The 16697-nt window shown below is 55.9% G+C and overlaps 1 protein-coding gene across 3 annotated transcripts in view; it reads left to right on the forward strand.

Moving 5' to 3' along the window:
• DENND1A (DENN domain containing 1A) overlaps positions 1–16697 on the forward strand; it is a 523912-nt gene that overhangs the window by 475957 nt on the left and 31258 nt on the right. For all 3 annotated transcript variants that reach the window (XM_056138645.1, XM_056138644.1, XM_056138646.1), the window contains one exon: positions 8983–9105. In XM_056138645.1, the coding sequence (XP_055994620.1) occupies positions 8983–9105 (123 nt within the window). The remainder of the gene's footprint in view (positions 1–8982; positions 9106–16697) is intronic.

Here is a 16697-nt window from a genome sequence, read left to right on the forward strand (position 1 = left end):
TCCGGTTTGATCCCTGACACCTCATGGCTGGGCCCCAGCATCATCGGAAGTAGCTCCAGAGCCAGGATTTGCCTACCCTACCCCCTCCACCCTCCCGAGCACAGCTGGGTGTGGCCCAGAAACCCAGCTTATTATATATATATATTTTTTTTTTATATTTTTTTAAGGTGAAGTCATTAGCCCTATGCCCAGGCTCTAGATCCAGCCACTCACAGCCCCCGTGCCCATCCCAATACAGTATATTTCCTGTGGCATCCTAAATAAGTGACTCATCCTCCAATAGACACTTGGCAAAACTTCGCTGTCCTGCCCCCAACCCCCAGATGCATCCCTCTAATACAGGGTCTTTGTCTGTCTCGGCAGTTTTGGGGTTTTGTTTTGTTTTTAATTGAGAGCAGTTTTAATTTTATGAACTCAGAAAGGACCTCTCATTAACTCCAAATGGTCGAAGGAATTGATTCTTTTCTTTTAATTGGAAAATAATTTGCTCCGACTAAGCACTTAAATTCCGACTTTCAGCTGAGAGTGGAGTTTTAGCAGCTGAGATCCAAGCCCTGAAATAAAAGTCCTGCCATGTCTAACTCTGAGCTGACCTTACCTGGGACCGGGCAGGGGCGGGGTGTGGGGTTGGTGGGAGGCTGCGGATCTTGGATGTGAAGTCCCTAAATCACCCCTTCCGGCTCCTCTCTCAGAACCTGGATCTGACGGGGAAAGAGGGAGAAAATAGACTCACAGTGGGGCCGGAGCCATAGCACAGCGGGGAGGGCATTTGCCTTGTATATGGGCAACCTGGATTCAATCCCTGGCATCCCATATTGTGCCCCCAAGCCCATCAGAAGTGATTCCTGAGTGCAGAACCAAGAGTAAGCCCTTTGTACCACTGGGTGTGACCCAAAAACAACACCCCCCCTCGAGACACACACACACACACACACACACACACACACATACACACCACACAAAATTAAAAAATTATAGAGAGTCACCGGGAACAGGGAATTTTCTCTCTGCATTTTCCCTCTTTGGTGACTCAACCCCAGGCCCTGGCTGGGATGCTGGTAGAATATCTAGTCGGGCATCACAGGAAGTGCCCGGACACTTTACCGCCTGCGCCCCTCAGCTCTGCACTCTGGGCTTTCCTCTCCCTCCCCACAGCTGCTCGTGCTGGGCCCGGGGTTCAGCCCCTGGCCCTGCATAGCACCACCCCATCACCGGCAGCATCACCGGCAGGAATCCTAGTAACCACCACCCACCCCCTGGACCCCCCCCCCCCATGGCCTTCACACTCACACTAGCAGCCAGAGACAAAAGCCCCTTTCTGAGGGAGCACTTCCAGCACTTCCAGCCCAGCCCACCCGGGTGGGACCTGGGGGGCTCAGGGAGTCTGGCAGAGGTGGCGGCTGAACCCAGAGCCTCACACACACCAGGCGAGTTGCTTGCTCACCAGATCCACAGGGCCAGTCCCAGGAAAAATATATATATATTTTTTATATTTATTTTTTATTTTTTGACCCACGCCTAGTCACACTGGGGGGCGGGGAAGGTGGTCCTAAGGCTCCCGTCCTTCCATGCCTCCCCTGTCCTTGCCTGGCCTGACCAACACCTCTGGCAGATTTCCCCTCCCCAACACCCCTGCCCCTGCCAGTCTTTGCAAGAATCACGTTGGGAGCTAATGTTCCATAGAGTGTCAGGACATCTCAGGTGACACACGCACACGCACGCACACACACACACACACACACACACACATACACACACACGCAAACGGGCGACGGCACTTTATAGAAATGCGACTTGTCACCATCGAACTGTTGACAGATCCATTAGAGCACCCTTTTCAATTTTCACTTTTCCCCCCTTCAGTCTTACAGATTTTTCCAGACTTGATGTTTGTGGTGGTTCTCAGAGGCAGCTGTTTTGTCACTAAAACTCCCCAGCATTGTTCCGTGTCTATCCACGGAGCTGGTCTTCCCGACCAGGCGCCCCGGCCGCCGTTGTCTGGCTCGTTTTAGGATGCGGCTCTGTTCTGTCTGACCCCGCTCACTGCCAGGGAAAAGATTTCCATGTTCTTTTTTTCTTTTTTTTTCCCTTTTTTTTTTTTTTGGTTTCTCTTTCTCTTGGCTGCCCCCACCCCTGACCCCACGGCTGTACATGAGGCTTCCTGGCAGGTGTGATACAGACGTGTCCGGTTTGGTTCTGCTAGGAAATCGAGACCGTTCCGCCACAAAGATCCAATTTTCAAATGTGCTGGGCTGCCACCGGGCCGCCTCTTAACTCAGCCTAGCAGCAGTGACCCCGTGGATATCAAGCGTCCAGCCCCTCCTCCACGCCCCCCCCCCCCTCGCTCTCCTTGAGCTTAAATTGCCACCAGAGGATGCAGGGCCCGGCCCTGTGGCGAGGTCGCCCCAGTGTGTGGAGAAACCATCTCTAATGTGCCCACACGGGTCCCTTTGCCCCCACTTGCTCTTTTGTGCTGTGGACCCTCAAAGGCTTAGCGAGGGGAGCTGCCCTGTGACAGCTGGCAAGTCATCACTGAGAGATCTGGTCGTGGGCCTTTCTCATCCAGAGCAAAGACGGGGGGACGGGCCCCCTCTCTCCCTGGATAAATCGGGCAGGGTGGGCAAGTCCTTCCACAGCGCAGCCCCCTTTTGAGTCTGACTTGCTCAGGATGAGGAAGAAGAGCCCCAAGACACTCACTGGTCAGGCCAGCCCAGAGCACATGCATGGGGTCCCCGCTAGGTACAGCTGGCAGCCCTGTGGCCAGCCTGGGCCTATGACTGTCCACATGCACCATTCTTGCCGCAGCCCACAGGCCAGCAGGCAAAAACCATTTTCAGGGTGATGGTTCATAGTGACTCCCCTCGGGAAGGAACATTGAGCCACATCAGGAACTCTGTCTACACACACACACACACACACACACACACACACACACACACACACCTGTCTACGCACCCCTCCTCACGGTACTACCACTCCAGCCCACTACCCATCCCCTTTAAACTTTCTGACTCTTGGATCTTTGAAGGATTGATCAGCTCATTGATTCCGAGCCTCTGGTTGGTTGGAGCAGCTTCACAGCTGGCTCAGGCCGGGGGGCAGAGGAAAGGCCAGGCCCGGGTTCTGGCCACGTAGCTTCACTTCTGAGGTCAGCAAGGGAGGAGGGAAAGAGCTTTGTGTTGCAGGGATGGAGGCAGACTCCTGTGGAGGAAGGCCAGGAGGCGTTCACACACACACACACACACACACACACACACACACACACCCCTGTCTACACACATACACACACACTCACACACACCCCTATCTACACACACATTCTCTCTCTCTCTCTCTCTCTCTCTCTCTCTCTCTCTCTCTCTCTCTCTCTCTCTCTCTTTCACACACACATACACACACACACACACGCACGCACGCACGCACACACCCATCTCTGGGCCCCTTAGTCTGCTGAATGGAGCCCGGGCCCCAGCACTTTCCCTGCCAGTCACAGGCCAGCCCTGGAGACTCTTTGTCTCTCAGCGTTCCTACTCTCATGTGCATTTGCCCAGGTGTGGAGTAGATAGGGAGAGGGTGGGGGCCGCAAGTGAGAATGGGGAGCAGGAGGCTGGGGAAGCGATGGTAAAGCCACTGCTTTTGCCCCCGCCCCAGCACCTCTGCAAGTTGGGTTTTCTGAGACAGACCTGCTGGGGTCAGACCTTCAGAGCATGAAGGCTTGCCTCTGTGTGACGTTGGGTCAGTGACTAGCCCTCTCTGAACCTGATTTGTAGTCTCTCCTTGTCGACTTAGGAACACACAGGGTGTGCGCTGAAGCGTGAGGCTGAGAAGAGGTGACGGACGTAAATGACGATACTAAATGGTTGTGCGATGTAGGGGAGCTCCATCCTGTCCATCCCCTCCGTCTCCCACCCGGCACAGCCAGTGTGCTACATCCCGCAGAACAGGCCACCCTGGGACCCTCCCCGAGCCGCCACAGAGCACTGGGGCAGTCTCTCTAGAACACGCTCCGGCCAAGCCCCTCTGTGGCTGAAACTCTTCAGAGGGTCCATCTCCTTTCCCGGGGGAGCCTGGAGTATCCCTCGGCTGGACCCGTACCCCTCCTTAACCAGGCCCCTCTCCCCACCTCCCCGGGCCCCAAACCCTCAGCCCCTCCTGGTCCGTGTCCCCTGCGTCCACTCCGGGGGCTGTGTCCAAGGACGAGCCAGTCCCCGGACGTGCATGGGGATGAGGACCGGATCTGGAGTGTCATTAAGGCTTTGCTTCCCCACAGAAGGGGGATGGGCATCCCGGGGGAGCCCAGGACTCGGGGTGAGGGCAGCCATGCCCTGTGCTGACCACGCTTGGCCACCCTGTCCAGCTACCCCGTGTGACTCTCCAGCGGGAACAAACTCCCCACTCCTGTCAGCTTTGCGCCTTTTTTTTTATGACATTTTTTATGACATTTTGAAGGTCGCTGCTTTCCTGTTTACTAACAGAAATCATGACTTTTTTTTTATTGAGAAAATTGAACAAACCAGACACCAAACACCAAGAAAATCATCTCCTTGTGTGACCTGTGCTTTTCCTGCCCCTGCCCCACCTTAGCCCACGTTCCCTGCCCTCTCTGTGCTCCAGTCCTTTTAAATGACTCCGAGAGTCTTACCAGATAAGGGGAGGCCTTCGTCTCTCTTCATCTCTCTCCATCTCTCTCCATCTCTCCTCCCTTGGGGGGGGAGGGGGACACAGGAGTTCTAGGTTGGTTGGTTGGTTGGTTGGTTAGTTGGTTGGTTGGTTTTCTCTCTAGGCAAATCTGCTTGGTGCAACCTTGCAGAAATTCCTCCATGGCTGCTTCTGGAAATTTTTCTAGAAGCGGAACTTGGGGGCCAAATGGCTTTGGGGCCCATGGACGGAGAAACCCCGGCCCATGGCTCAGCCCCTGGGAAGGTCTGTGAGTCCCTGTTCTTCCCATCCCCTTCCCATGTTCCCAAGACGCCGATGTCTTCTAGGCAGCCCTCAGGCCCTCGTTTCTCCATTCCTGGAATGAAGTTGTGGGATCCCACCCACAAAGAAGACAAAGTGAACCTTGCTAGGGTGTGACCTGGCCCTTCCTTTTCTCCACCTGGACGCCCACCCCCCCCATTCCCTGCCTACTCTGCTCCCCCTCAGGTCCTGAGAAGCTCTCATGTCCTTCCCTACTGGCCAGAGGGGTGGGGAGTGCATAGGTCAGTGCAACGAGCCAGCAGACTCCTGGGAGCTGCCAGCGCCTGTGGCCCTCGGGCCAGACAAAGTTTGCAAGCAGCCTTGGGTCCGAGGCGCACACGGCACCTGCTCCCTTTTCCATGCTCCACGCAGCCAGGACTGCAAAGTCAGGGCTTGGGACAGGGCTGGAGGCAGGAGCTGGTACCACAGTGAATGCCCTGAGGGACCAGGAGAGCTCAGCGTGTAGATGCCCTCAGGTGTGACAGGCTTGGGCACTGAGGGTGTCAGTCAGCATAGCAGATGAGAAGGCAGTCGGTGCAAGGGCTCCCCGAGGCCCTCTGCAGACCACCTGTGCCACCCATGGGTGCCGTGGCCGGTGGGTGGAGAAAGCCAGGGATTCCCAGGGTGCAGGGGTTCTGCAGTGACTTCCCATCTCTCACCCATCACCCAAGAATCCCCGGCATGGTGCTGTGTGATGGTGACGGGAGCTTGGCCCCTGCGAAGGTCAGCGGGGGTCTGGACAGACCCGCCTGCCTCTGTGGGCTCCCGGCCGCTCAGCTCAGGGAAGCTCCTTCCTCGCAATTGCGGGACGTGTGTACACTGGCTGCCGCCCCATTCTCCACCAGCCCTTTCTCCCAGCAAGCCCTAAGCACTTGGTGGTCTCCCCATCATCAAAAAAAAAAAAAATAGATCTGTGCATGGGGGTTGAACACATTGGAAAGATCAGCCCACCATTCACGACAAACACAGAGTAGGAGAGCGTGCTTTTATACAGACACTTCCCCCAGCTGCCACCGTCATTCAGTGAAACGGCCATCACCTCCCGGTGACCATCATTCTGTGCCCTTAATGGGCTCTCTGACAGTCCCGTTTCTTTTTTTTTTGGGGGGGGGGTCACACTTGGCGATGCTCAGTGGTTACTCTGGCTCTGCACTCAGGAATAACTCTTGGCAGTGCTTGGGGGACCCTATAGGATTCTGGGAATCGAACCCAGGTCGGCCATGTACAAGGCAAACGCCCTACCCGCAGTGCTATCGTTCCAGCCCCCGGTCCTGTTTCTTTTTCTTTTTCTCTATTTTTTGTCATCAATCACTCATCAAGCCATGTGCTAATTTTCCTGAACCAAAAGTGAACCAGCCTTCCCAGCTGTTTGGCTCTGCTCGATTTCCTGGGTCTGTCCTCTCACCCGATGACAAAATGCCCCCGTTGTTCCCCCTTGGTTACTCTTGGATGCAAAAGGAGTGCCCCCTACCACCCTTGGTCCCACGTGACCCAGGCATCCTCTGGACCCATTCCAAAAGAGCCGTTCCTAATTAGTTGGCCAGCCACAGCCACACCTCGCTCACCACTGCACCTCATCCCTGCTCAGACCCTGGGCCTCTTGGGGCAAGCTCCCTGCCCAGTCCAGGCTCCCAGCCCACCCATGTCCACTGCAGACTAGAGACCGCAGCAGGGCTGAATTTCCACGTTGCATGCATTTCTAGAGACCTCTATAGGAAGACATATGTGTGTATAAAAGCCCATAGATTCTGTCCGTGTGCGTGCTGTCACCTTAGGCATGATCCTCCTGTCTGTTACTTTACGAGTATATCAGTGATCATTCGCCACCAAAGCTATGGCACCCGGTTGGGTGTTGGTATTCTAGACGCTGAGTTTGCATTATCTCCTTTACACTGAGGAGCTGCCATCTCCCCCTTTTACAAATGGGGGGGGCGGGCCCAAGAACTGTGGGTGCATCCGGGAAGGCCCACTCTCCCCCACATGCCATCAGGCGCTCTCTGTGGCTGAGCCTTTAAGAGGGACCAAAGAGCAAGAAATAAATGAGGGGCAATAAGCGCATCTGACTTGACACGGTACGCCAACATTTCGTTTCTCAACAAAATCGCAAAGTGTGTTTATTGTTTTCATCTGGCTGCAAGTCCTTTGTGTATGTGTATGTGTTTATAATGCTTTAACTGATGTGTGTGTGTGTGTGTGTCGATGTGTATGTGTGTGCGTCTGATTTTTATTTGCTGATGTCTCCTCTGTCTTGCTCCAGTGAAGTCCTGAGCAACTTTCCTGTCTTGAATAAAATGTGTAGTTCCCGTGACAGTGGCACCTTCCATGTCCCAGAGACTTGGAGCTGTCAGCTGCTAGGTTGCACTCGGGTCCCCTTCACCTGCCTTTTGCATGGATGAGGTTTATCCTTTTCCTTATTTGACTTCATCAGAAGCACAAATCCACAGTGAACTTCCCAATGTCGAAAAAGCAGTTCTTGCGACCAGAGCAATAGTACAGCGGGGTGGGCACTGACTTTGCACTTGGTCGACCCAGGTTCAATCCCCAGCACCCCAGCTGGTCCTTCAAGCCCTACCAGAAGTGATCCCTGAGTGAAGAGCTAAGAGTAAGCCCTGAGCATCATCACCAGGTGTGGCCCAAAATACAAGCCCCCAAAAGTGGCCTCGGCTCCCGACTTTTCCTCCGAGTTGTCACTGTCTCACTCTGACTTCCGTCTCCTCCTCCTCCTCTCACGCCGCCATCAAACCCAGACAAAGAACAACGGGCAGCGGAACGCGACCTTCCACACTCTGTAGCATTATCCATAAACAAACATGGAGGGAGTGTTCTCACTCACAAATAATCAAAGTCATGCAAATTGAAACAACAATGACGAGGTCTCAATTTTTCACCTCTTAAATTAGCAAAGGGGCTGAGGCGCGCTGAGACTGCTGACGCCCCCACCCCGGGTAGCTGGTGTAAATTGGAAAGCAGTTTGGTAGCATGAATAAAAAGCCTTTCAAGCGGATTTTATCTTTTTTGACCCGGTAACTTCATTCCTAGGCATTTTCAAGAAAGGACATAATCCAGGTGGGGGAACATAGTGCCCTCCCCCCCCCCCCGGGGAACAAGGGCCTCATGAGTAGGCTTCAAACCCGGCACCAGTCCGTGGTCCCCCAAGTATTGTCAGTGGTAGCCTTGACATCCCCGACCTTCACCATGGTGGCCCCAAGCACCCCAAGGTCATCCATCCCAAGTTGCTGAGAATCTCTGGGAGTGCCCCCCAGTGACCCCCCGCCCAGCACGCAGCACCCCCCCCCCCCCACCAAAAAAAAGAAGAAACCACTAAAGAGGAGGAGAAATTGCAGTGTTAATTGCTGTGGTATTTACGGGGGCAGGGGGTCAGGAGCGGTCTCCGGGCCCCTCAGGAGAAGAAAAGTTGGTTGCATTATTTCACCTGCACACTGCCCCCGTAACTCACGTAACTAACTAGCTAACACCATGTGGTCCTTAAAAGGGTCCTCAGAAGGCCAAGCTCCACAGAGATGCTTGGATAGGGTGAGCAGAGGCTGTCAAATTACAGCCCCGTGGCTGCAAGCTGTTTGCAGATACCCGTGCATGGGCAAAGCAAGTGTATCTGAGAGTTGGCCAGGTGTCGGGGCTAGAGTCATCGGACAGTGGATAAGCACCTGCCTTACTCAAGGCCGAACCGGGTTGGAGTCTCCACATCTCACACAGTTCCCTAGTTCCCACTTGGAGTAAGCCCTGAACACAGGCAGGCATAAGCCCTGAACGCTCCCAGAAAGGGAAGATAGGTACCCAGCCACAGGAGGAGGAGGAAGGAAGGACGTCCCCACCATGGCGACGAGTGAGGGCATCCCAGGACATCAAGGCTCAGTCAAGCGCAGCCAGCCTTCCTCCCTCCACCTCTCAGATGCCCCCTGGGAGCCAAGGACAGGCCTCGTACCTGGGAGCTTGGCGGGGGGACACCTGTGCTCAGGGCAGGTACCCCAACATCAACCCCACCTCACTGCCTTCTCCCCACAGGACATCACCGAGAACGGCTGCACGGCCCCCTCTGAGGAGCCACTGCCCAGGCCGGCGCCATCCCCACTGGTGGAGACCAAGCACCGAGAGGACCGGAGGCCCATCACTGTCCACTTCGGCCAGGTAAGTTCCCGTGCTCGGGTGAGGGGACTGCACACAGCAGCTCCATGAGCTAGTATAGATCTCCAGTTCCCACGGTGCAAAGCCTGTTGGGAAGGAGAATGTTCCAGAATTCACAGAAGGCCACAGCCTCCACTCTTGGCCCAAGTAGAAGACACCTGCGTGCCCCCTCCGCCCCCGTCATGCTCTCAGGCCCTAGTTTTGAGGGGCTTCTGTTAGCTAAGCATCTCATTAGGACACTTAAGCATCCAAGGCCCTTCTTGGCACCTCCAAATAGAAGACAGCGAGCGCAATCATTTTGTAAAAAAAAAAAAAAAAGAGGAAGGGGGAGATAAAGAAAGAAATCAATTAGGAGTTCTTTATTAATGTCCTTCCTGAAAATCAGTATCGGACTCAGGCCTCTCAGAGTGAATGCCGACCTGCCCTCCGTGAGAGCCGGTTCCTTGGCTATTTTCACCAGCCTGAGCATTTGGAAAATTGTCTCCTGTTGGATTCTTCTTTTTTTTCTGTCACTTAAGTAAAGCCATCCACTCAGCCGAGAGACTGAAATTTCTGCATCTGTTTCTTCCTGGGCGTAATACTTTACATATATATGCATATATATAAATATACATATATATTTGGTTGATGATTGCACAGCCTCCCCCTGCTTCTCTTGCTTGAACTCTCACCCTTAGCAGAAGTTTCTAATATTACCTGAGAAATGGTTCTTAACAAGAACTTAGCAAGACTCAACTACAACCAGAATTTGCCGGGTTATCTAATCTTGAATCTGCTGATACTTTTGGCTGTTTCCTAGAGAATGTGTGATTGAAACTGTCATCCTGATCTTATCTTAGATGACCATCTTCTTCTCTTAGCATAGGATATAGAAATATGCATGTAAGATGTACCTGTTGTAGGGGTCAGGATTAGTACAGCAGGTAGGGCATTCGCCTTACACACAACTGACCTGGGTTCAGTCCCTGGAACCCTGTGTGGTCCCCAGAGCCATGCCAGAAGTGATCCTAGACCGAAGAGTAAGCCCTGAGCACTTAGCCCAATCCCCCTCTGGGCTCCCCACCAACACTGCCCCCCCCAAAAAAATTTACTTGTTGTAACAGCTGGAGCGATAGCACAGCGGTAGGGCGTTTGCCTTGCACGCAGCCAACATGGCCGACCCAAGTTCGATTCCTCCGCCCCTCTTGGAGAGCCCGGCAAGCTACCGAGAGTATTCGATATGCCAGACACAGTAACAACAAAGTCTCCAATGGAGACGTTACTGGGCCCGCTCGAGCAAATCGACGATCAACGGGAGGGCCTTTACTTACTTACTTACTTAACAGATAAGTATTAAGCATCTCCCATTGGGAACCAGGCTCAAATCCATTTAGGATTAAAGGGAAATATTGAAATAGTGGTAGTGGGTTAGTGTTGGGGTGGCAGGGGGTGTTTGTGAAAACATAGGCTCTTCCTCTGTAATTTGTTATTTCAGAGAATAAGTTATTATTCAGAGAATTAAAGTTGGGGAGGTTCCCTTTACATTTAAAAAACAGTGTTTTTCTTAAAGAAAGAAAAAGTAGCGCCAGGAAGAGGCACCCACTCCACTCGGCACTGCAGGCTTTGGTTTATGATCATCTGCAGATCTCTCTGTTGGCACCCCTGCAGAGCTGCGTCCTGAGGGGGGAGGGGGGGCGAGTTCAGGCCCTGTGGGAGAAGCCTGCGCCCATTCCCAGGGCTGCTGTCTGGGGCCTTCCAGAGCCAGCTTCCTGCCTGCCTTTGTCCTCATTCCTGCGCACACCAGCCTTCCCATGAAAAGAGCCAGCGCCGCCGTCCTCGCTGGAGTTTGGAGCCCAGCGCAGAGAAGGAGGGGGGCAGGAGAGGGGATTTCATGGTGTTAAACATTCCATTTTCGAAGCGCGCGCGCGTGTGTGTGTGTGTGTGTGTGTGTGTGTGTGTGCGCGCACACACACACACACACAGACACGAAAAGGAGGCTGTATTTGAAGCGGAGAAAGGACTCTCCATTTCAGCAAGAAGGAGAGCGGCTTTAATGCCATTCCCAGCTAAATGCAGAATAAGCACGCTGCAGTTGCCCGCAGGTGGGGGCGATAAACAATTAAAAAGAAGAAAAAAGCCACCCCAAACTCTGTGGAAATGAGAGCTGCCTGTGCCTTCCTGGGTCTGGAAACCAGAGAGGGATGAAAGTGGCTCCCCCCACCCCCCCCCCGCCCCTATCCCGCCCCGTTTGTCACTTCCGTCACGTGGCTGCCAGCATTATGCAAGTGTACAGGAAGGCAGGGTTGTGGTGTTTTTCCCCCCCCCTAATGCATGCATGCGGATTAAGGTCAGGCCCCGAACATCAGCCATGCAGCCGGCTTCCCCTCCAGCTGCAGCCGCAGAGCCTACCCGCAGCCACGCGGTGCCTTAATTGAGACGCGCTGTCAAAGTGACAAACACATTTGCATACAGTCTACACTCTATTTATTTTCTCGGGAAAGGTCCGCCGTCCGCTGTTGGTTGAACATTCTTAATCAGTTTGCTGTAAGTGAAGCTGGCTCTCAGTGCTGGCCTCTTCTTCATTAGGTGACAGATTAGCTGCGGGGGTGGGGGATGGGCTGGGGAAATCAGCAGAGCCTTTTCTTTTAACTCTTTCCCACTTGCCCCACCCCCCCGCCCCCACCCAGCTCGCGATTGATTGATGGGCAGTGCCTCGGCAGCACCTCCTCCTGGCAGCCGGCCCTTGAAAGACCTTCGGCTCTCTCCAAGAGTAGTGAGCGATAGCACAGCAGTAGGGCATTTGCCTTGCACAGGGGTTCGATCCCCAGCATCCCCTACGGTCCCCCGAGCACCACCAGGAATAATTCCTGAGTGCCTGAGCCAGGAGTAACCCCTGAGCATGGCCCGGTGTGACCCCCAAAAGAAAAAAAAAAGAAAGTTTTTACTGGGGCTGGAGCGATAGTACAGCAGCTAGGGGACATGTTCAATCCCAGACATCCTTTATGCCCCCCCCCAAGCACCGCCAGGAGTAATTCCTGAGCACAGAGCCAGGGGTCACCACTGAGCACCACCGGGTATGGCCCCAAAAGCCAAAATATTAAAAAAATTAAATATTTCCTGTGCCACCTCGGGGCTGGAGCCATCGTCCACACAGGTGAATCCCGCCAGGATGTGGATGGTGCTGGGTTCTCAGCACCTCTTTATGAAGCCAGACAGAGCGGTGGGATGGGAGGGTCCCGGCGGCCCCCACTTACCAAGTAGCTCTACAGAGGGAGGGGGGTTTTCTGCAGCCTGTGCAGCAGCAGGACCCCCAGCACCCGCAGCTTTACTGGCTGAGCTGGGTCTCTGCCCCGGCCAGTTCCGCAACTCTGGGTGCCCCCGAGTGCTGAGAAGTCACCTGCAGGGCCCTTCCACCCGCCCCGACCCTGCAGACCCCACTCTGTTCTGGCACCCCCACCGAGCTACAACTGGAAGGCACCTCCCAGACGCCTTCCCCCGCCCCCCCCCCCCCCCCCCCCTCTAGCCTTCACCCTGGCAGAGGTGGGAACTTTACCAGCCACCTGTGCAGCTCGGAGCCTGCCCCTGTGTCTCTCTTCCCAGTGCCTCTGGGAGGCCAAAACCTCTCAATGGTGTCCCCTCCCCCAGGGATCCCACCCCCCCCACACACACACACCCCCCAACGCCCTCTGTCATTACCTCTTTTTTTTTTATTATCTTCCTCTCTTTTTTTTTTTTTTTTTTGGTGTTTGGGCCACAGCCAGCAGTGCTCAGGAATTATCCCTGACTCTGTGTTCAGGAATCCCTCCTTCTTGGCTAGGCTCGGGGGACCCTATGCAGTGCCGGGGGACCGAACCCAGGTCGAATGTGTACACGGCAAGCGCCCTTCCCGCTGTCCTATCTCTTCGCCTTCCACCCTTTTCATTTCTTCTTTAATGCCACTCGCCTTCCCCCCTCAAGAACGTGACTTCCCCCCCCCACCCCCCGTCCAAAGTCATGCCCCACCACCGCCCCACAGCCTGGTACCGAATGGGCGTCCATCCAGGTCACGTTATCAGTGCGGACTTCGTCGTTGGTTTTAGTCGGCCATCGTCTGAGTGAGCAGCCTGGCTGTAAGGCCAGCGAGTGACTTGGTTTTTAGTGCCGTTACTCTGTGTCTGACTGTGAAGAAGACGCCGAAGATGCCCGTGCGTGGTCGGAAGCTGCTGGCAAACGGCTTTCTCTCAACCAGGGCCTGGTTTCCAAGCGGAAACAGCTTGGTGGGGTGGGAATTTTCGTCCTGCCTCATTTCAGCGTGTGTCTTCACAAGCCTTTAAAGGGTGGTGTGGGGCTGGAGAGATAGCACAGCGGATAGGGTGTTTGCCTTGCACGTGGCCAACCTGGGTTCGATTCCCAGCATCCCATATGGTCCCGTGAGCACCGGTCTGAGTGCAGAGCCAGGAGTAACCCCAATGCATCGCCAGGTGGGACCCAAAAAGCAAAATAAAATAAAATAAAGGCCGGTGTGCCAGGCCTCTGGCAGGGAGGGCCTGGGAGTGGTGAGGGAGCATCAAGGGAAGGGAAAGTCCAACAGGCCTTGCGTCCTACCAAATGGAACATTTTTTTTTTAATTTTCCTGTGAGAGACTGGAGTGATAGCACAGCGGGTAGGGTGTTTGCTTTGCACGTGGCTGGCGTGGCCGACCTGGTTTCAATTCCTCTGCCCCTCTCGGAGAGCCCAGCAAGCTACCGAGAGTATCTCACCCGGCAAAACCTGGCAAGCTCCCCGTGGCGTATTTGATACGCGAAACACAGTAACAAGTCTCACAATGGAAACGTTACTGATGCCCACGCAAGCAAATTGATGAACAACAGGAGGACAGTGCTACAGTGAGAGACTGTGGGGCATAATCAAACGCACTGTGTGAGCATAACTGGAGTCTTGTTCCAATACAAAGCTCCTGCGGGGGGGCGGGGAGGGGGTGTTAACTCGGGGCCTGGGGCATGCATGCCCTGGGGCATGTCTGCTCCACGGCTGGTGCTCTTCGGGTCCGGCGACCTGCTGGGGAAGGCTAGAAAGTTGGCAGCTGGCCTGGGCAGTGGGTCGCAGTGCACGATGGTTCCTACCAGCCGGGCTTGGTTGGTGGCGGCAGTGGTGACCTGGCGGTGGGGTCCTTGAGCCAGCTCGGCCCACTGGTGAGGCCAGTGACAGTGGCCTGGCCCTGCCTGCAGGGGGCGCTCTAGCTTGATAACAGCGCGCGGCCGATGAGTGCTATGTGCCGGTGCCAAGGCCCCTTGGCCTCTGCTCCACCTGGTCTGCACCTCCATGGGGGTCCTGCTGCACCGCCATGCCCTGGTGGAGAGGTTTGCAGAGGTCAACAGAATTTCAGGAGCCCAGCCCTGGTCCCCCACGGTCCACAGCCGCGCTCTGGCCGGAGAGCACTTTCTCCTGGGATGGGGAGCAGGCAGGGGGGACAGGCGCAGCCTTCTGCAGGCCAGTCTAACTCCAGCCTATTCTAGGCCTCAGTGGCAGCCGCGGTGACCTTTTCAGCCCCTGCTTGGGCCCCAGGTAGAGTCTGCAGAAGGGCTGGGCTGGCACCCACAGGGTGGGCTAGCCCTGGGCGACCAAGCACCCCCCGGTTCTGCGGCAGCTTCTCGGGCTCAGCTCTGCTCTCCCTGAGTCTGTCCTTGGACCGGGAAGCCAGCCCAGCCCCCAGCCCTACCCAGGCGAGGCTGCCCCCCAGGGCTGTCAGCTGCACCTGGGCCCTGAGGCCTCGGCTCTGAGACCCCTCGCAAATCCCGCGGAGGCCCCCAGCGGGTACTTCTGCTTCGCCTCCCACCCTCCCTTCTGCCGCTTGAGTCTGACCCTTTGCTTTCTCCCCAGCGGGGCTGCCCTTCCCGTCTGTATCTAGTAGCCCTCTCCCTGTCTTCCAGTTTGGGGCAGTGGGGACCACACTGGCCAGGGACTCCCCGACCCCCAACCTGGGAGAACTGGGCCAGAGCAACAGTCCACGGGCGGCAGCGCTGAGTGGCACTTTCCAGTTCCCTGACTCTGAGCACTGTTTGGGGAGTTTGCCACACCCAGAGGTGCTTGGGGCTCCTTCCTGGCCCCGTGCTCAAGGATCCCTCCTGGTGGACTCATGGGAGCCCTACGTGGTGCTGGGATGGAACCTGGGTCAGCCACGTGCAAGGCACGCGCCCTCCCTGGTGCCTAGTGGCTCTGGAGTGGCCTTACCCGGGCGGGGTCCATCAGCTGGACCCAGAATCTTTCCCAGAATCTCTCATTGTGTTTCGTTCAGCCTGAGAAAGATTTTTTGAAACATAGGGAGGAACTCGGGCTAGAGCAATAGCACAGTGGTAGGGCATTTGCCTTGCATACGGCCGACCTGGCCGACCCGGGTTCGATTCCTCCTCCCCTCTCGGAGAGCCTGGCAAGCTACCAAGAGTATCTCACCCGCACGGCAGAGCCTGGCAAGCTCCCCATGATGTATTCGGTATGCCAAACACGCTAACAACAAGTCTCACAATGGAGACGTTACTGGGTCCGCTCGAGCAAATCAGTGAACAATGGGAGGACAGTGACAGTGACAGGGAAGAACTCACCCGGGTGGAGGAGAAGGCAGAGCGTGACGGGGCCTGGGGGAGTCGGGGATCTCGTGGCCCAGAGCCATCTGAATGGGACTCAGAGATGCTGCTGCCACTCAGCCAGCGTGACTCATGGTCTCAGCCATCTCCCAGGCCCCTCAGGACTCCCCGGGCCCCCTCTCTGGCAGGGGCCCTGGCAACCGGTAGCAGCCAAGAGAGGGGATAGCCCCCACCTTCCCAGAGCAGGAGGAAGGAGGGAAGCACTGCCCCCACTGTCTGCCAGACCCTCTGTGCCCCACTGAGAATGGGGGGCACCTGCCACCTGCCTTTCTCCATGATTAGAAATCCAGGTGCCATGCGGGGAATCTGCAGGCAGGACCCCCAAGTTACCCTATGATGCCCTCGTGAAGTTCTGCCTTTGCTGAGGCAGCGGACCCTGGGGCATGTCAACCCCAAGGCCAGCCCTGGCCCAGGTCACAGGGCCTGGCAGAGCGGGCACTCCCTGTATGCGGCCGACAGTGACCTGCCACCAGGGGACGGGGTGCTGGCTGGCAGAGGGCTGGCCACAGGGTGTGAGGGGAACCAGGGGAAACTTCCTGGTGGAGGTGTGATCACTCTGCCAGAGGGGTTGGTCCATGGCAGGAGCACCGTCCCACCGCAGGAGGGACAGGGGGACATAGGGGGGCACAGGAGGGCAGGAGGCAGCTGGCAGGGCAGCAGGGGAAGCTCGGGGGCCAGACTGTGGGGGACCCTGAATCTTGGGAGGGAGCCGGGGGACACATTTGGGGGGACATGTATGCCAGCCCCCCACAGGAGGGGGTGGAGGCAGCTGAGGTGGGGAGATTCACAGAGCTAGTAGGGTCTTCATCAGGGTTGTCACCTCAGGGGGTGATGAGGGAGACACCCCAGGGAAGCCCCTGGGCTCTCCCATGTCGAGGGGCACAGCCCAATGCTAACCGTGTTTACCCGGGGGTGCAGGGCAGGTGCTAACGGACCCTCCCATCACCCAGGGTAGGGGGCACTATAGAGCGACAGACCAGCCTGGTGGAAGAATGG

This window comes from Sorex fumeus, unplaced genomic scaffold (genome assembly GCF_029834395.1).
Source record: "Sorex fumeus unplaced genomic scaffold, SorFum_2.1 ptg000129l, whole genome shotgun sequence".
NCBI classification, from domain to species: Eukaryota; Metazoa; Chordata; class Mammalia; order Eulipotyphla; family Soricidae; genus Sorex; species Sorex fumeus.